We start from the raw sequence: 21,339 nt of genomic DNA on the forward strand, positions 1-21,339 counted from the left end.
TAAATTCTGAGCGATAGAGGGAAATACTGCAAGAGATTAGAAATTCTAAGAGAGAGAGAGACCTAGAAGACAAAACCGGAGAGGGTGAGAAAGGAAAACAGAGCCAGACGGAGATAAAAGAAGATTTACAAGAGAAACAATGTGAGAGATAGAACTTAAAGAGAAAACTTGTATAAACTATAGAATGAGAGAGATACATAAATTTAAAGTAAGAGAAAGAGATTGAGAGAAAGAGAGAAGAGAAAGAGAGAGAGAGAGAGAGAGAGAGAGAGAGAGAGAGAGAGAGAGTGAGAGACAGCTTTTTTTAGATATGAAAATTGATGAATCCGAGTTGAAAAATTAATGAGCATGGTTTGATGAATTGATGAACTTCGCTTGAAAGATTGATGAGCCTATTTACTTCATGATGGGTTCGCGCATGAGGAGACTGACCAGCTAAAGATGTAGATAGTGATGATAGTATTAATTACAGGTGATGATAATGGTGAGGCTTGGTATGGTATGGGGTGGATGAGTTACTGGTCTTGATGATGCTAATGGTGGTAGTGGAGGTGATGTAGTGATGATAACGGAGATAGTGGTAGAGGTACTAATCATGTAGAAGGAAACAGGATGACTAAATCCGGAGAGGAAAGGAGGGAGGGAGGGAGGGATGAAGGGTTATCTTGAGGTTATCTTGAGATGATTTCGGGGCTTTTTAGTGTCCCCGCGGCCCGGTCCTCGACCAGGGCTCCACCCCCAGGAAGCAGCAGGAAGGGTAGGAGAGGAGGAGGAGTGAGGTAGGTGAGGGAGGTAGGTGAGGGAGGGAGAGAGGGAGAGAGGGAGAGAGGGAGCTTGCGGGCAGGTAAAGCTGTTAACAAAATACACCTGTTGGCTGCTATCACAGTGATTTCCCAAGGCACTCTTGTCGAGGTTACCGGCGCCGCCCCCCACACCACACCCCCGCAACATAATATTTTTGCCAGGAAGGTCATGACGCCTCAAATGGTCGCCGGAGGACGTTTGACAGACGCCCGGGAGAGGTTCTAGGAAGGGACGCTCCTTAAACCCCCAGCTTGACAGCGGCCAAGGGGGGTCCACGGAAGCTGGAGTCAAGGGTTTTACTTCAGTACGATTTATCGTCCTTTTATTGTTAATAGTTTTTATTGCACTGGACTCTATGTTCAGCAGTCATCTGTCTCTCTGGGTTCTTTAGTCTTTATTGTACTGGACTCTATGTTCAGCAGTCATCTGTCTCTCTGGGTTCTTTAGTCTTTATTGCACTGGACTCTATGTTCAGCAGTCATCTGTTTCTCTAGGTTCTTTAGTCTTTATTGTACTGGACTCTATGTTCAGCAGTCATCTGTCTCTCTAGGTTCTTTAGTCTTTATTGTACTGGACTCTATGTTCAGCAGTCATCTGTCTCTCTGGGTTCTTTAGTCTTTATTGTACTGGACTCTATGTTCAGCAGTCATCTGTCTCTCTAGGTTCTTTAGTCTTTATTGCACTGGACTCTATGTTCAGCAGTCATCTGTCTCTCTGGGTTCTTTAGTCTTTATTGTACTGGACTCTATGTTCAGCAGTCATCTGTCTCTCTGGGTTCTTTAGTCTTTATTGTACTGGACTCTATGTTCAGCAGTCATCTGCCTCTCTGGGTTCTTTAGTCTTTATTGTACTGGACTCTATGTTCAGCAGTCATCTGTCTCTCTGGGTTCTTTAGTCTTTATTGTACTGGACTCTATGTTCAGCAGTCATCTGTCTCTCTGGGTTCTTTAGTCTTTATTGTACTGGACTCTATGTTCAGCAGTCATCTGCCTCTCTGGGTTCTTTAGTCTTTATTGTACTGGACTCTATGTTCAGCAGTCATCTGTCTCTCTGGGTTCTTTAGTCTTTATTGCACTGGACTCTATGTTCAGCAGTCATCTGTTTCTCTAGGTTCTTTAGTCTTTATTGCACTGGACTCTATGTTCAGCAGTCATCTGTTTCTCTGGGTTCTTTAGTCTTTATTGTACTGGACTCTATGTTCACCAGTCATCTGCCTGTCTGGATTCTTATTGACCTTTATTCATTGGGTCAGTATCCATTTCCTCACCTGTGCAGTGTGTCGAAAGTAATAAATTAGCGAATGGTAAGTGAGTCTAACTCACCATGCTGAACTCTTTTATAATATGTAAGCATCTTATGCTGCGCTGACGGACACGGCTCACCTGGGCAGAGGATGTGCTCCCGGAAGAACAAAACTGACAACATCGTGGCACATCAGATGTCCCGTAGCATGCATATCATGCAAGCTACTTGCATATTACTGCAAGGTTACGAATAATCCTACTAAATAACTATATATTAGTCAAACTACCTTCAGATGTAGATAACTGTAAGAAAAATACTACATCATTCTAATGAAAAGTACTATACAACTCTACTAGATAAATGTTGATATATATAAAAGTACGGAAATGATATATCAATATCACAGAGCTACGTAAGGATACAATGAAGGGAAGGGATGCCCAACCACTTGGACGGTCGGGGATTGAACGCCGACCTGCATGAAGCCAGACCGTCGTTCTACCTTCCACCCCAAGTGGTCGGCCAAGGATAAAATGAGATGTAAGTAATGATCGAAATATGGCATCTAGCCGGGCCTATACTAACTCCCATGTCAGCAGAGATGGTCCTGAAGATGAGCTGGAGCGGGATGAGGGCGTCGATGGCGGAGCCGCCCGTCACGTTCCTCAGGAGCGCCTCCTCCGTCCTGCTGAACCCCACCAGCAGGAACAGTCCCGTCGGCAGGTCGTACTCCTCTGAAACAAACATGCACTCACTAGAGGCAGGGTTCTGTTGGCAGGTCGTACTACTCTGAAACAAACATACACTCACTAGGGGCAGGGTTCTGTCGGCAGGTCGTACGCCTCTGAAACAAACATACACTCACTAGGGGCAGGGTTCTGTCGGCAGGTCGTACGCCTCTGAAACAAACATACACTCACTAGGGGCAGGGTTCTGTCGGCAGGTCGTACGCCTCTGAAACAAACATACACTCACTAGGGGCAGGGTTCTGTCGGCAGGTCGTACGCCTCTGAAACAAACATACACTCACTAGGGGCAGGGTTCTGTCGGCAGGTCGTACTACTCTGAAACAAACATGCGCTCACTAGGGGCAGGGTTCTGTCGGCAGGTCGTACTCCTCTGAAACAAATATGCACTCACTAGAGGCAGGGTTTTGTCGGCAGGTCGTACTCCTCTGAAACAAATATGCACTCACTAGAGGCAGGGTTTTGTCGGCAGGTCGTACGCCTCTGAAACAAACATGCGTTCACTAGGGGCAGGGTTCTGTCGGCAGGTCGTACGCCTTTGAAACAAACATGCACTCACTAGGAATGATATGTCAGTCTCTCTGCCTGCCTCTCTCCTTTCTCATTTCCTCTCACTCACTGTGGCTACCTCTTATTCCCTCTATGCCAAGAGTAGACAACTTCTGACTCCTGTTGGCATGAATAGACTTTTCCCTCCCTTAGCTCAATCTTATGCCATACCCTTCTAGTTTTAGCTTCGGCACCACACGCTAATCGATTTATAACCAGGTCCTGAATTATAGCTGGGTGAACAGGAGCGAACAATTAATGATCGTTACTCAATCGATCCTCCCTTCCGAGGGCTCGAACCTGGTCGAAATTGATGACGAGGCGTGAGCCTGCCACCACTGGGCGACAGTGGTTCTAATTATGCTATGCCCATCATAATGACCTTACATTTGCTAGGGGTTAAACTCTAGTAGCCCCGTTCGTGACCATTAATGCAGCTTGCTCATATACTACTACAAATAGTTATTCTACCATCTTTCATTCCCATAATTCTCTTTAATTTCTCACCTGCAAACATTGATTTTAAGGATTATATTTTGTTCAGGCTGGCTGGTCACGAATATAACAAATATTAAGAACACACATTAACAAAAAACAAATATTAAGGACACATTAAGAACACAAAGAAAGAACAAATCCTAAGGGGGACTCTACTCGTGAAGTTCCATCCTTCAAACATACAATCACACAGACTCTGGCTTATGTTTCGAACTGATTGTCGCTTATTGTGTATCTGTTCTTCACCTTGCAGACTCTCCACCCATCTTCCCACCCCCATAACTCCCTCCCCCACCCCCCCCCCCAACACTGTCTCAAACTCACGGCTAACTCTAAAAGCTTGAATGAAATCCACTTTAGTCCAATTTCAAGGCAGAGCGAAAGTGGAGGAGGGCTGGACCAAGAAGAGGATTGGGAGAGGGGAGGGTGGTGCTCGATTGTAGGGCTTGGGGGGGGGGAAGTGGGGGATGGGGGGGGGGAGTGAAGTTAAGGAAGGGATGAGACAGTTATGGAAGAGGAGTAGGGAGGACACAGGGCTGGTGGTGGTTTTGTTTACAGTGTGATGATGTTAGGGGTCTCGTGTCTGGATATTGAGGGGGTAGGGTAGACCTGAGGGTGTAAAGGGCAACCATAGCTTTTATTCTGAGCTTAAAAGTCATCAAAATAAAAAGTACGTACACACACACACACACACACACACACACACACACACACACACACACACACACACACACACACACACACACACACACTCACACACACACACACACACACACACACACACACACACACACACCCTTGTCCTAGTTCCATCAATGTTCCTTTAACACTTACAGCTCTTCCCGTGCTTCTCACCCTAGGCCACTCACCTTGCCTGGGTCTCTGGCAGATGAAATTGCCTGAGTAGCAGACGCATTTTCCGCGGTAGGCCTGGTAGGCCGGGGCGTTGTGGTGGTAGACAGCGTAGTGTGTCTCACAGGGCCGACTCACCACACACACTTCCACCTGTCAACAAACCAGGGACCAGGTATCAGCTGGCGAGTCTGATAATGATGAATTCTTTGATATCTTTTGAGATATCCCATCAACATTGTTGCAAACTCCAAGAGGTGAGATGCGTACACCACTCCTGCCTGCCCAAATAATCTGGTTATCGTAAAGTTATTTGATACGGATCTTAAAGCTCAAATATGAGGGTAGAATTCAATATTCATTTAAGATAAGTGATTGTGTGAGAGGACTGGAGGTGTGGGTGTGGAAGGTGGAGACGTTGGTGTTCAGAGATGGATGAGAGGATGTGGGAGGGATCGAGGCGCTTGTTTCGTTGTTTAAAGCCACGTCAGAGCGATAAACAAAAGACTGGCGAGTCGATATGCAGGTAGACACGAGACAATGCAGCCTGGCGGCCTTACCTTGCACTTGGTCTGCTCGTGAAGTTCACAGAAACACAGATCCGAACAGTCCTGATCGCCTTCCTTGTACAGCTGCGGTGATATATATATATACATGTGTTAGGTCGGGTAAGCTTCGTCTTGTGCTTCTCTTTGACAAATTTAGTGATGATATAAAATGGTGCAATCATATATTTATATATAAAGCAGATCATTCAGTGCACTCATATTAAAAGTATAGAGCACTTGGTGCGATATAAGCTAAAGCACCTAATGCGCTCATATATATAAAGTTTATATATATATATATTTTTAAGTACAGTCCAATTTCAGTAAAAGCTACAGGACCAAAATACTACCTCGTTTTTTTACGATTGTCACTCTGATGGAAAGTTGTAAGAGTATTGTTGTTGATTGTGATTGTGTAATGGGAGGCTCACTTACCCGCATGCTGTTGCCTTCTTCGATAATGTAGGTGTTGGTGTCTCGCTTCACTGCACAGTATCCTGTGAATACAAACGTTTCAGGATCAAGTACTGCCACTCACGCCTTGGTGTAAACACACAACAATTTCCACAGCAGACTGGAAGCTTGTGGTGTTAAATGAACGATTATTTTTAAGTCAACATTCCAGGGTGATGCACTGCCAATGACAGGCGAGGAGTCACAATAACGTGGCTAAAGTATGTTGACCAGACCACACACTAGAAGGTGAAGGGACGACGACGTTTCGGTCCGTCCTGGACCATTCTTAAGTCGATAGTGAGAATCGACTTGAGAATGGTCCAGGACGGACCGAAACGTCGTCGTCCCTTCACCTTCTAGTGTGTGGTCTGGTCAACACTGCCAATGACGTTATGGAAAATGTGAGGTCTTAAATATATTGATGGTGTCCAAAAGACAGCTTGTCCTCCTCGTGTAATTGGAGACACTCTTGGTCTAAGGCTTCAGTGATTACAACGATAAGTGAAACAGTGTTAAGAAACTGCTTCTTGGTCAGTCAATATCTTAATTCCCGTTGCTGTCGGGGACAGGAAGCCCGTGATTAGGCTTGTCGATGGTCCACTTTAGGGGGACCATCAACAAACCTCGATGGTCAGTTGGCCAACTACTGACCATCCCGAAAATGCCACCCCACAACAGCTGCCTAACTCCCTGGTACCTACTTAATAGAGATGAACAGGTGCATCAGGAGGAAACAACATGTATCCAACCGTTTCTGTCTTACCCGGGGACTGAACCCGGAGGTTTCGGTCGTGAGTCGAGGGCGCCACATGCCCTATTTATTCTTAATTCAACCGTTGTTATTTAGCAATAACAACATTGCTTAACAATTGCATTGTTATTTGTCTATACTAAGCAGCCCCGTCCTGAAGCCATGCTCGTCTAGGGTGCGCGCGCGCACGCTCGCCAGAATAAATTAACATATGTAAACACCTGAATATGATCTATTTACAAAAAACTATATTTATAATATAAATTTAGATTTATATATAATGTTGTTTTAGGCATAGTTCTAGGTTAGGTTAAGTAGGTTTATTTTGATTCCGAAGGCAATCTTTTATATATAAATTACTTGGGTAAAGCATTTTGAGAAGTTCAGTTCGAACATAGGAAGAGATTGAAGCACTTTTAAAAAATACTTCAAACATAATTAAGCAACCAATCCCAAGGCTCAGCCAATCATCAGAAAGAATAACCAAAATATGGTTAATCCAGTCGTCCAAACTCCCTCTTTTTTAATTAAAAACTCTTTAACATACAACTGATGACATTGAAACTTTTTTCGAACAGGGCTTCGCGATTCACACAGCCTCCTGTTTGAATCCCAACTCTGTAAATGCTTCACCCACGTACTACAAATACAAAGATTAACCAACAGAACCTAAACTCCTAACCTACCGTAATCCAGGCTTAACCGTACCCCAAATTCGAATATACACTCATTTATATTTGAGAAAATACTGATTTTGAGAGCACAGCAGATGAAACAGATTTGTGTTCATGGCGCCGAAAACTGGAGGCACATCCAAGTGATGCTTCTATTTTTCTGTGACAGTCAATATCCCTTTTGTCGAAACTTTCTCATGATCTTCGCTCAGTCGAAGCGTATTAGGCTCGTAGGCTTGCCTCCGGCAATGCTAAACCTCCCCCGACAGGCCGGAAGAGGAAGGAATATCTTCTCAACATTTTCAGGTCCTTGGAGGTAGCGAGCGGTGTCTGCCGGGGGAAGCTGTCTTCTCTGACGGTGACAAATGCCGCCAAGATGTTGGTAGCATAAAAGATTTCGGAATAAACTGCCCTGGACGGGGGCGAGAATTGTTTATTTTTGCATTCTTTCCACATTCTTTGGAGGGCGAGCAAGAAGAGGAGGCCGTATAAGGGATATTTCTTGGATATTTGAGAGATTTTGAATTATATATAATTATATAATTATATTACACAATTAAGTGGCAGTAAGAAGCACATGAAACTATGTCTCGTGAACAACATTGTTGCTTATAGGTGTAGTGTAAATAGTGTAAATTGGAATCATTTACTGACTCTCAGGAGTCTGTAACTGCTCGGTTGACTGCTCGGGTCGTAGCTCATCTCTTCCTTGGGTCGTTCCGTAGCTCTTCTATTCCTTGTCGTGGCGAGGTGCTTGGCGTGGCGTAAGTTCCTTGGTCGTGGCGTAGAGCTGCTCTATCTTTTTCGTGGCGCAGAGCTGTTCTATCTTGGTCGTAGCGTAGAGTTCCTCTTCCGTGGTCGTGGCGTAGAGTTCCTCTTCCGTGGTCGTGGCGTAGAGCTACTTTTCCATGGTCGTGGCATAGAGCTGCTCTTCCATGGTCGTGGCATAGAACTGCTCTTCCGTGGTCGTGGCGTAGAGCTGGCCAGCACTTGGGAACTGAAAATCGTCTCCTCAAGTGAGCGCAACAGAGAGGTGGCAGTTTTCTCCAGTCATAAGAACGTAAGATTAAAGAAAATAGCAGAACTTTAAAAGTTTTTCTTACAGAATTATTACATTTTACACATATGGTTTGCAATGGAGCCAGAAGTGGCTCCATTAGGCTCTCGCGTTAAGCTCTTGTCTCGCGTTAAGCTGTGGTCTCGCGTTGACCAGTGATCTCGCGCTAAACTCTTGTCTCGCGTTAAGCTGCGGTCTCGCGCAAAGCAGTGTGGCTGTTGTTTAGCTCAGCCCAGCTTTGGTACGCGGTATTCGAAACATTTTGCGTCAATACGACAAAAATAATTGTTACTAACCTATTTTTTGTTATTATAATTATTTTTTAAGGTGAATTATGTACCGGTACTTTGCCAGAATGATTTCTGTAACGCACCAGAGCGTTACAGGAATGCAAATGTGTTCGCCCTTTACATGACCAGAACGAACTTTAAGGCAATAACTAGAGATAGCTAGTTTTCAGAGAGAAGGATGACAGATATTGAGCGTTTGACTAGCATATCTTTACGCATTGCTAGTAGCATGTACTACAGCGGCATTCAGTACTGTAAAATAGGTTACGGATTTTATAAAAAAATATAAGTTAGGGCACGCTATAAGTAATTCTTATATATCGGTAAACGCGACTCTTGGTCGTAATGGTACTTACTTTCCGGCAATGTTGTGGTCGGAGGGCTGGTGGTGATGGTGGTGGGCAGAGTGGTAGTGGTAGTGGTAGATGTGGTAGAGGAGGGCGAGGCCAGGTCGATCTGGGGCAGTGTGGGGTCACTCTGAGCGGTGCTTCCCACCTTCCTCGCCTGCAGGCGGGAGTCGTCCACCTGGATCAGCTCGGCGTCAGCGTCGTTCTGGTCGTCGAGCGAGTCGTAGCCGTTGTCGTGGATGCTATAGCCGTCTCCACGACCCACCGCATACTGGGGCGATGGACCCTGCTCGCCTGTGGTTGATAAAAACTCCACGATTTGCATCGTAATAAAAGCAGTTCTCGTATCGCTGTGCCAGTTATCGATACGATTATCACTGGTAATTATATTAAACGCCCAACCAAAAAAATCTATGTTATTTCATTAGTCGTTTTTACATGAATTTGTATGTGATCTGTGTAATATTTTTAGTAATGGAAGATATTACCAGAAAGCATGTTTTAGCATAATTGTTTTCTTTTTTTAACATCCCAGATTAATGCATTGGAACTGTTCCATCAGTTAATCACATTTTTTGTTCCTTTTTCCCGTCTTTCTGTCCGTTTTGGTCATGGGTTCGACCAGCTCGTCCTACTGTCTATCCTTCCCTGGTCGTACGAATCGGCCTGCCCGTCTAAACTTGGTTATTGGGGTTGACCCTTCAACCCTTTCTACTGTCCCTCTAACCCTGGTTGCAAGGGTCGACCAGCCCAGACTACAGCCCGTCTAAACCTGGTCGTAGGGGTCGACCTCCCCCCCTGGGGGATGGGGGGGCGGGGTCGACCTGCTTACCTTGGTCGTGCGGGTCGACCTGCTGGTGGTGGTCGTCGGTGAAGGAGGACACCAGTATGTCAGCGTCCAGTCCGAGGTGCGCCAGGTGATACGTCAACTGCGACTCAACTGTTGACACACACACAGTCCTCACTTGAGACTCCGGCAGTGTGTGAGAGAGAGAGAGAGAGAGAGAGAGAGAGAGAGAGAGAGAGAGAGAGAGAGAGAGAGAGAGAGAGAGAGAGAGAGAGAGAGAGAGAGAGAGAGAGAGAGACACACACAGACAGATACTATATATATATGCAAGCCATTGAGTATACACAATAGCCAAAACATGGTAGTTAAGCACATAATATAAAGAGCCAAAAACAACGACTCCCAGAGTGCATATTTTAAACTACTACAAAATCTAAGTAATACAAACATTTAAGACAACTCCCAGCTAACCACCAAGACAAGATACATTCAGAAAAGTACATAAAACAGCTTCGTGAAGACAACGACTGGGGGACCGGTGGTGGAAAATGACAAGTAGGCGCCAAGAAACGCCAGCAGGGAGACAATAAATGGGGGGTAAGACAAGGCTTTTAAAAAGTTAGGTGAGTTTGTGTTGTGGAAGTTATCGTCAAAGCCTTCTTCCCAAAGACTTAAGATGCTCGCGCACACACACTCAACACACAATTATCATATTGTCTTCCATCTTCTTCTCCTCTTGTTTGTGGATTTTTTGGGGGGCTCTCACCCTCGCTCTCTACTTTATTTGTTGTTCTCGTTATATTCGAGGTTTTTGCATTTTTTTATATATTTATTTTCTCTTTGTTTAAATCTGTCTTTGTCATGCTTTTCTTGATCTTTTATATATATATTTTCTTCCCTCTTTCTCTTCCCTTTCTCGACTTTATTTGTCGCGAACTCTTAAAAAGTTCTACAAGATTTAGACGGAAATTTATTACCAAGACTTTTATACACTAAGACATAAAAACTATTTTATCTCTACAGCTTATTTTAATGACTCGACCCCGGTACTTCCTTGATTACAACGCGAATGTACTTTATTTTTAATTTTAAGAAACATGGAATGACAAGTTTTTCCTCTCCTCGATTGACTATATTTTGCAACGTTCTATTTGTGTAATAACAGTTCTAGAGAAGAGTCAGAGGAGACGGTCCTGGTGGCAGATGGCATCACGTCCTAGATAATAATGATAATAATGATAAGAGTAATAATGAAGGTGAAGGAACGACCCAATACTTGTGTAAGTGAATAATTTAAACCAAAGTTTTGGATGACACCTATACAGCCTTGATCAAGGTCGTGTTAAACACCTGTTAAACAGAACATTATTTAGAGCACCTTGATAAAAGATAAAGATTTCAGCCTAAAATTTGATTTAAAAATATATTTACACACATATATTTGGTCTTTCCTTCACCTTCATTCAAACACTACGGCATTGCAGTAAGTTTCTCAATAATAATAATAATAATAATAATAATAATAATAATAATAATAATAATAATTTATGCATCTTATACAATGGACAAGTTAAGGTAGTTAATAGTGCGTAAAATTCTCGTCATGCTGATATCATGCGTGTCCAATCTACGCAAATTACCAAATGAAAAATACGCAATTTGTTTAGTAAAAATAAATAATAAATTGTATTTTCTCAAACACACAACAAAATGCAAAACTCGTAATTCGGACTGACGCGCGCAGAAGACGGATAAGTAATTAAAATTCGCGAAAAATGCGCGATCTTCCTTCAGCTATACAAAACATATGAGGCGTTCAACTGACTTACGGGCTCACCATAGACCGTGCTACTCAGAACTTTGTGTTCTGAGTAGCTGAATCTAAAACCAGGCGTTCAACTGACCTACGGGCTCACCATAGCCCGTACTACTGAATCTAAAACAAGGCGTTCAACTGACCTAAGGGCTCACCATAGCCCGTGCTACTCAGAACTTTATGTTCTGAGTAGCTGAATCTAAAACAAAGCGTTCAACTGACCTACGGGCTCACCATAGCCCGTGCTACTCAGAACTTTGTGTTCTGAGTAGCTGAATCTAAACAAGTCGTTCAACTGACCTACACACGGGTTGCCCCAGAGGAGACGCTTCCAGGCCAGGCACTGGTTGATGTCCTGGAAGGCGCTGCCCTTACACACACAGTTGGTGTGGAGGTCAGTACCCAGGAGTCCCAGCATGGCCTTAGTGCACTCCTGGTGCTGGCCAGCGCACCGTCCCGTCATGGTGTCTGCTGCACACGACAGTTCGTAGTGCTCCAGCCTGTACCTGGGTGGTTAGTGGTTGTTAGTAACTGTTGTTGGCATGGTTAGTGGTTGTTAGTTACTGTTGTTGGCATGGTTAGTGGTTGTTAGTAACTGTTGTTGGCATGGTTAGTGGTTGTTAGTAACTGTTGTTGGCATGGTTAGTGGTTGTTAGTAACTGTTGTTGGCATGGTTAGTGGTTGTTAGTAACTGTTGTTGGCATGGTTAGTGGTTGTTAGTAACTGTTGTTGGCATGGTTAGTGGTTGTTAGTAACTGTTGTTGGCATGGTTAGTGTTGGTCAGCACTGCTCCTGTTGTTGACTTGTACACAGTTCCTAGTGCTCCAGCCTGTACCTGGGTGGTTAGTCAGAGTCAGTCAAGATTATGGCAGTTAGAGGTAGTTAGTAATGCTTGTTTCCAGTAGTTGTTAGTGATGGTTAGAGAAAAAAGAGCGTTGATAGTGATTAGGTTAGTGATGGATAACGGTGCTCCTATAAGTAAAACATTGTCATATTAGACTTGGTTAATGTGCTCTCTACACTTCTCATATGCGAATATAACTGAGTCAATAGAATGGTAGAAAATGTGATAAATAATCAAGATACGAAGCATGTCGGGAGAGATCTTATGAGAAGATGAGGAACAGCAACAAGGAAACAACAATGAGAAACAAAGGTGATGGTGAAGAACGTGAGCCGTGCGATAGTGAGAAGGAAGGCCAGGAGGGTGAAAAGAAACTAACATGAATGAGAAATGAGAACGCAGTAGACGACAATGATGAGAAATGTAATGTTGCGATAAGAATGAACGTAGAGGAACCATAGAAAGAAGCAGATAAAGGAGTTGAAGAGAGCGGATAACGAGTAGAAGGGAGCGAATAAAGAGGAGGAATATAAAGGAGCAGATAAAGAGGATTATAAAGTGAGAGGATACAATTACTGGGTTTGTGATGTGTCTATCGTCGCGAGTGAGACAATTACTGGGTTTGTGACATGTCTATCGTCGCTTGTGAGGCAATTACTGGGTTTGTGACATATCTATCGTCGTGAGTGAGGCAACTACTGGGTTTGTGACATATCTATCGTCGTGAGGGAGGCAACAACTAAGTTTGTGACATGTCTATCGTCGCGAGTGAGGCAACAACTGGGTTTGTGACGTGTCTATCGTCGCGTGTGAGGCAACTACTGGGTTTGTGACATGTCTATCGTCGCGAGTGAGGCAACTACTGGGTTTGTAACGTGTCTATCGTCCCAGTACGATAGGCTTTGTGGAGTACGATTGTGGACAAAGAAGTATGAGCAAGAATATCAAAGAGAGAAATACTACATGACTGAAGCAAAAGGAAGTCGTAAATGACTCTTTAGTTCATCAAAGAGTCGAATGGAAGACTGAAATTGACTGCGGTCTCTTTCCGCATATCTGCGAACCATTGGAGATGTTATACTCGAGCAGTTCAATAAAGCCGAAATAATGTGAGTGTTGGAGGCTTTTATAATGTGAGAAGTGCACAGTATTTGGGAAAACTTCAGGTATACCTTACCCTAGAGGAGGATACTGTGAACCTCGTGTTACAGCATTTGCCAATATTATTTGCACAAGTTGGGTCCTATGTTTGTGTTTCATTTAAATGTTGATGAATATGATGAAAGATTAAGCTTCTAATATAATGAGGATACTACACATGATATAATGAGGATACTCACCCATATATGATCTTCCTTTAGCCACATATGATTCTCTATCTTCACTACACAAGATCTTCACTACAATCGTCCTATTTCCGGGATTCATCCCACGATTCCATACTACCCGGGGGTTTCCAAAGACCACGGAAGCCCCACGGGGTACTTCGGGGGTCTCTGGGGGGTCACCCCAAACCCAGTAGCCCCATGGGGCCCTTCGAGGACTCGGGCCCGATGGGTTATCCCACACATTACAGCTCCTGGAACCCACAGGGGGACAGCCAACAACTTCTCCCTGGAGGATTAGTTCCACCGTGCCAATTGTGGTTGAATTCCGTTCAACTGGCCGTTCACACCTCACACACACGCGCACACACACAAGTTACCTGCAGACACGGTCGGAGCGACAGTCACGACCAAGGTTGTGACACTGTCGAGCAGACACGGACTCGGACATGTGGGCGCAGGGCGGGTGGAGCCGTCGCTGGGCCCTGGCACACTCCGTCTGCCCCTGCTTGGTCGTGTCCCTGAAGCAGCAGCAGCAGCAGCAGCAGCCACACCCACCGGGGCAGATCATACATTAAAACATAACGAAGAACATCGGATCTTCCGACACACATGAAGCTTTAAGCGTATAAACATACGCTTAAAGCGTATACCAAATGCATATAGACATACGCTTAAAGCGTATACCAAATGCGTATAGACATACGCTTAAAGCGTATACCAAATGCGAATAGACATATGCTTAAAGCGTATACCAAATGCGTATAGACATACGCATTTGGTTGATCCCTATCCTTCAGTATCCCAATGTACACCTGGGATATCCCTTCACACACACACAAGAGGAGATAAATTACATTTGTAAATAAGCTTTTCGAAATCATTTTTCGATTTTTTCCTAAACACCTTCGAGCGGAGTGTGAGACTCATTATGGCTGCGCGCAAGGATTATTATTGATTCTTATTTTTTTAATATGATATAATTTGAAAAATCAATACTTCTGGGTGTTTGTTTGGTGTTAAACGGAGAGTCCCTAGATGAGGACAACCACCAGATGAGGACAACCACCAGATGAGGACAACCACCAGATGAGGACAACCACCAGATGAGGACAACCACCAGATGAGGACAACCACCAGATGAGGACGACCACCAGATGAGGACAACCACCAGATGAGGACAACCACCAGATGAGGACAACCACCAGATGAGGACGACCACCAGATGAGGACAACCACCAGATGAGGACAACCACCAGATGAGGACAACCACCAGATGAGGACAACCACCAGATGAGGACAACTACCAGATGAGGACAACCGCCATATAATGACCACCTTCGTACAAAATAACCTTATGCACTACTTAAAGTTTAAGACACACTCCTTAATTCAGATTCTTTAAGACTTCATCGAATCTTCTAACGACATCATCCGAGAAACTTACACGTTTAAGTCGCTTCGTGATTACTTTCCTCCAAACAATTTGACAGTCGTCCATCTCTCAACGACAACTCAACTAATATCTGTCTCACAAAGTGTCATATAAGACATATTTCAGAACATGAGCAATGAGATAGCTTCTTCAAGGAAATAACTTCCAACAGCCATATCATCTTACAAGAGGTAACTCTCGGGAGTTTACTTTATAAGTAAACGTCTTTAAGACACAATCTCTCTCTCCCACTCGAACTCCTAGATAAAATTCCTCTAACGAGTTAGCAAAAGGTGCTAATAAAGACAAGGTCAGATTTGACCCAAAGTCCACTTGGGTCCGAGTGAACCAACTGACAATGTTACCGCAGCAAGTAACACTATATGGTCACTTTGTGTGAGCAAATCCACAAGGGCCGTGACGAGGATTCGAACCTGCGTCCAGGAGCATCCCAGACACTGCCTTAATCGACTGAGCTACGTCACTTTGTGTGTTTTCTGGAGTCAGTGGGAGGAAGGTGTCGGATTCTTCACGTCAGGAAAGTACTAGCCCGAAGCAGGCCTTATCATGGTCTATATATCAAGCATCTCTTCCAGTGCTAACTGAGAATATATTATTAATGCATTAGCATGGATCGTAAGCAACATTATCACTAGTACGCATCGCGGTGGTTTAGTTCACAACTCTATATTAACATCAGCATACCAGGATAAATTAAGTTTAAGGACGTTTCCAGACATAATAAATGAATGTAATGTATCTTAAAACAGCTTGATCACCACGAAACATACTGATATTTTGATACACATATATAAGCCTCATTAATTATAAGATTCGGGACAATATAGCACTAAAAGAATCTCCATAACAGTCTGAAATATTCGGAGAATCCTCACAGTAAGCAGAGCACAGGTGACGTAGCTGTACCTCTCAGGACATATGGCTTTTGAAGCACAGGTGATCTTATCCCTCCTGGGAAATAACTCTGAGAGCCGCATACCTTCCTCAAGGTACGGTTAAGAAGCATTACACCGGCCGAGACGTATGGTAGACACCCCACCTCCTGGTGCACACACACACACACACACACACACACACACACACACACACACACACACACACACACACACACACACACACACACCCTGCAAGCCCTTGCACTCCCCACTTCATGATATGGAAAATTGCAATAATCCTCTGGAGTGTTATTTAAGTAAGAGAATACGATGTCATGGAGACGTCAGCGGTAGAGTGCACCTCAGAAACTAAAGAGCAAGCAACCATCCGACTCCTGGGGTTGACGTCTTATCTCATTCTGCTTCATTCTTTGTGAATTATTCATTTACACTATAAACGACACAGATGTCTAAGGAGACGCTGGAATTAGCTATATTTACATGAACATAATTGAGGATATAAAATGAAACACAATTATTTCCCTGGGAAAAATTATGCACAATCAAAACTTTGCAACAGAAAAATAATAAAAATATTTTTTGAACATGCAATTAACCTCGTATTATGACTCATCCTTTTTTCCTTTACTACCTATATTATTAGCATCCTGGAACTACTTTAGAACATAAGGTAATCCAGGACCATTCTCAAGTCCATTGACAATCGACTTGAGAATGGTCCAGGACGGACCGAAACGTCGTCGTCCCTTCACCTTCTAGTGTGTGGTCTGGTCAACATACATTAGCCACGTTATTCATGGCCTGCATAAGGTAATCCAGCATTATAAGGAGTGGTGGAGAGGAAGACTGACCTGCAGACGCAGAGGGCGATCTTGAGGGCGAGGTCTTGGTTGGTCTCCAGCAGGAACTTGTAGATGTCCTGGATGGAGCTCCTGCAGGCGTCCTTGTGGCAGTAGGCGGTGTCGCAGTGGCTGCTCACCATCTCCAGGTGACTGACGAACAGAAAACACACACAGAAGGATGCAAGTTAATGAAAGGATGTAGTTTGTTGCACTCTGTAACTACTGCATTTTCATTCCGTTCTCAGTCAAACGAAGTGTAAGGGACATCAATGCAGAAAATGTTTGATGAATCGGGAAAAAGGAAATGAAATGAGTTAAAAAAAATTGCCAAAAATGTTGTGTTTGACTGGGTGAGATAAATTATGAAAATTGCGACAATAAACTTGCATAATGCCCATTAAAATGTAAAACAGGATTTAATGCTGATGATGACGTTATGTATGAAAGCTTTACTTCTTACACAAATTAAATCTCCTCCAGAATATGTATAAGCGTAGGACAGAATTTATTTAGAATTATTTGTTGATATCTTAACCAAAGGCGCAGTTTGACGGGCAGAAATACACATATGCGTTAGCAAACAAACACTCACATAAACACACATTAATACAATATCGAGTGTCTAGCACATAGATTCCCCCTCAATACTAACTGATAAAAATCTTCAATGATATACTCCAGGAGTGATATCTTAAGGCTTATAAGCTTCACTATCAAACACCGTGAAACCAAGATATCTTAAGGCTCATAAGCTTCACTATCACATATCGTGAAACCAAGATATCTTGAGGCTTATAAGCTTCACTATCACATACCGTGAAACCAAGATATCTTAAGGCTTATAAGCTTCACTATCACACACCGTGAAACCAAGATATCTTAAGGCTTATAAGTTTCACTATCACACACTGTGAAACCAAGATATCTTGAGGCTCATAAGCTTCACTATCACACACCGTGAAACCAAGATATTTTAAGGTTTATAAGCTTCACTATCACACACCGTGAAACCAAGATATCTTAAGGCTTATAAGCTTCACTATCACACACCTTGAAACCAGCAGAAACCTAAAATAAGGTTCGGTGATTTCCCAAGTGTCTCACCTTCGACAGGTTGATTCAGCCATACAGTCCTCGAGGGCAGACTGACAGGTGCCAGCCACGTGCTTGAGCTGCTCCAGCGACACGTTGTGGTCAGACTCTGTACCGCGTCACCAGCGGGGGAAGAGGAACAACAACATTAACAAAAGAGGGGTGGGAAGTGGAATCATAAGTGAAGGTAATGTATGGGCCTTTTTGTCCGGTGAAATTAACATCTTGCTTTTTGCAGTGGATTTTCAAATCATTAAAAAATATTGATTGCAATACTAACGTGGTTCTTCATTTTATCTTTGTTATATCTATCAGTTAAATCAAATGTAACAAGTCATTAGTGATTTGAGAGAAAAGAGATTATTTAAACACATATAATGATTTATCACAAATTAATTACAACTGCTCCTTTTTATGAGTCATACATTACCCCAAAAATATCGCGCGAGTGAACAAGCTACTTCTGGTTTAAATACTGTCAACAGGTGTTATAGTGTGTGCAGGAGAAGCAGTATCTACTGTAGGTGGTTGCTGAGTGCGTCAGGCAATGCTGTGCTCCTAAACCCCACCATGCTTGCTCCATGCCTTCACGTGACTCAACACGTTACACAAACCTGTACACATGAGACATCTTTCTTCTCCTAGAGCGATTGTGATTCCTTCGTGGTGGATATGAGGTTGGGGAAATGGGGATTGGGTCAAGTTGTGGGGGATTGGAGTAGGTCATGTTGGGGTGGGGCTAGGATATTGATGCTTGGTTAGTAGGGGGGGGGGCCATATTGTTGGGTACACACACACACACACACACACACACACACACACACACACACACACACACACACACACACACACACACACACGGACGCTCAGGGTTTCTCAAAATCTCAAGAATCTTGCAGGTGATTTATATCTGTTTTATCATAAAAAAATATTTACATAGTAATATTAACATGCATGCGATAGCATTTAGTGGTTTAATTAGACTGCTTCCAGCTTTAAAACAACATCAAGCCCATTAGTGCTTCAATGATGCAGGCCGGTGATTTAAAACAACAATTGATGACAAAAAAACTGACTCGAATGTCAGCTCCATCTACTTCTACCACGTTTCTGACCACAGGAGATCCACCTCCTAATGTCCTGGGTGAAGACCAGGGGTCAAATAGTTATGGTTTTAGTTATCTTGTTGAGTTGCTGAAGAAGACAGTAGGTGACCTCCTTGTTCATGCCTTCGTGGACCTGCCGTTGTTGTATTTAAGGGGATGGAGGGGGGAAAGGAGAATATAAAGAGGTGCAGGCGAAGGAAAAAGTTTATATATATGAAATATACAGAGCGAGCTGTGATAGCACGTGTGCTATCCGCCTTGCTGACACGGTGTATATTGGTTTATATATATATATATATATATATATATATATATATATATATATATATATATATATATATATATATATATATATATATATATATATATATATATATACATGTCCACAGTTGACTATTGTGCAGCATCCACTAGTACACACTCTGATGCCTTGTGTTATATACATTAGAGTTGCTTTCCTCCTCTCTCGGGGGGAGGATTATGTCGTGGGCGTGATTGTCTTTGAGTATGTCCAGGACCTGAGGTCACCAGCTGAGGGGATGGGACGTCTCAACTCTTACAGTGAGTCTTCAAGCATTTTGACCTTATTCCTCAACCTATAATGACTTCTTGTTGTAGTCTGATGTTCAGTGATTGTATATTTAGTCTGATGTTCAGTGATTGTATGTTCAGTCTGATGTTCAGTGACTGTATGTTTAGTCTGATGTTCAGTGATTGTTTCAGTGATTGTATGTTCAGTGATTGTATGTTCAGTCTGATGTGTGTTCAGGATTTCATGGTGCTCCTCAATTACTTTATCATGCGGTCAGACTACAACAGCAAACCGTCATGGTGTGAAATACGATCGAAATGTTAAAAGACCAAATGCTTGATAGACCACAAGAGGATGAATCATCCCACTCCCACAGCTGGTGGCCCAAGAGCTTGGATGTACTCGAGGGCAATCAAGCCCCACAATACAAAATTTCAAGAAGAAATACAGACTAGAAAAACCCACAAGAGATCGAAAAACAAAACCTAAACTAGAAACAGAGCATTCACATATGTACATATAAACTTCCGAGTGTGTATGAGTGAATGCTAAACAGTATTCGTATATAGACATTCATATATGTTGAAATAATTGAAACGTCAGAGTATTAGCACCCTGACAAGAGAGAAGTTTAGCTTGACATTTATACACATGTACACTGTGTCAGCGAGGCGGGCAGTCCGCTTGCTATCATAACTAACTCAACATTCCACATATATAGAGTTAATTCCCCTTTCTTTAGGACGATTTCAGCATCGTGGAGACCTGCTGCATGGGTAACAGCATCAAAATGGCGTCACCCCCCTACTCCTGCCCTACGCCCATTTCTCAATATAGCGTCACTAACTCCTAACCCCAATATAGCGTCTCTAACCTACTTTCCACACACACACCCCTCCTAACCCGACTATAAATTTGGTCTACTCGATACAGCCATGCTCTCGCTTAATGCAGGGTCGGCGATCGATCCCCGATGGTGCAAAGGGTTGAGTACCGTAATCATATCCCAGTTCCTTGTCCTTATACCTTCTTCTAAGTATTATATAATCACACTGGCTTCGCGCTTTCTGCCTATTATTACATTATTTTATTTCATTACCTTGTCCCAACAAATATACCTAATATATATAATATATATATATATATATATATATATATATATATATATATATATATATATATATATATACCTAGCCAGTAACCACAACCAATATACCTATTCTAAGCACATTCTTCTTAACAACTTGTGAATGATAATATAACCTGTACTATAAACTGAATATGCCACACGGGATATAAAACAAAAACAAATAAAAACATCAAGCAGTTAAAAATATATTATACAATGTATCAGGTGAAAACCATTAACGAGCCATGAATAAATTAGTTGCTCTGCGGAATAAAAAAAAGGAAATATCGGCATTGTTTGTTTTTTTGGACACGTGACGTCACTCGTGGGATGGTTACTGTACACACACACACACACACACACACACACACACACACACACACACACACAACACTGCACATAGGGACAAGCAAATCATTATAACAGGGGTGCCAACTTTTGAGTGTGTGTGTATATGTGTGTCTTGGCTTACTGTGGTGCAATCTACTACATCCTGAGAGCAGAAAGCTGCAAAAAAATATATATTTTTGCACATATCTGCATCTCCCCGATGACTTAACTACTTTCAATACTTCTTGATTTTTAAAATGGCCTCATACTTTTTTCCTTATTTGAAGTTTTTTTCAAAATTGTGCGAGGATTGAGTTCACTGATCGCAAGTCTGAAAAGCTGAATTCGCGTGCACATAACGCGCAAT

At 42.9% G+C, this 21,339-nt stretch overlaps 1 protein-coding gene across 1 annotated transcript in view; it reads right to left on the minus strand.

The window, feature by feature from the left end:
- LOC123768825 (uncharacterized) overlaps nucleotides 1-18,235 on the minus strand; it is a 75,119-nt gene extending 56,884 nt beyond the window's left edge. The window contains exons 1-10 of the mRNA XM_045759614.2: nucleotides 17,888-18,235; nucleotides 16,793-16,933; nucleotides 13,970-14,110; nucleotides 11,721-11,926; nucleotides 9,650-9,757; nucleotides 8,827-9,111; nucleotides 5,678-5,739; nucleotides 5,255-5,326; nucleotides 4,712-4,847; nucleotides 2,635-2,783 (exon numbers count right to left, since the gene is read on the minus strand). Coding sequence (XP_045615570.1) covers nucleotides 2,635-2,783; nucleotides 4,712-4,847; nucleotides 5,255-5,326; nucleotides 5,678-5,739; nucleotides 8,827-9,111; nucleotides 9,650-9,757; nucleotides 11,721-11,926; nucleotides 13,970-14,110; nucleotides 16,793-16,933; nucleotides 17,888-17,910 — 1,323 coding nt within the window. The 5' untranslated portion in view covers nucleotides 17,911-18,235. The remainder of the gene's footprint in view (nucleotides 1-2,634; nucleotides 2,784-4,711; nucleotides 4,848-5,254; nucleotides 5,327-5,677; nucleotides 5,740-8,826; nucleotides 9,112-9,649; nucleotides 9,758-11,720; nucleotides 11,927-13,969; nucleotides 14,111-16,792; nucleotides 16,934-17,887) is intronic.
- Nucleotides 18,236-21,339: the final 3,104 nt, after the last annotated feature.

Source organism: Procambarus clarkii, chromosome 83 (assembly GCF_040958095.1).
Source record: "Procambarus clarkii isolate CNS0578487 chromosome 83, FALCON_Pclarkii_2.0, whole genome shotgun sequence".
Lineage (NCBI taxonomy): Eukaryota > Metazoa > Arthropoda > Malacostraca > Decapoda > Cambaridae > Procambarus > Procambarus clarkii.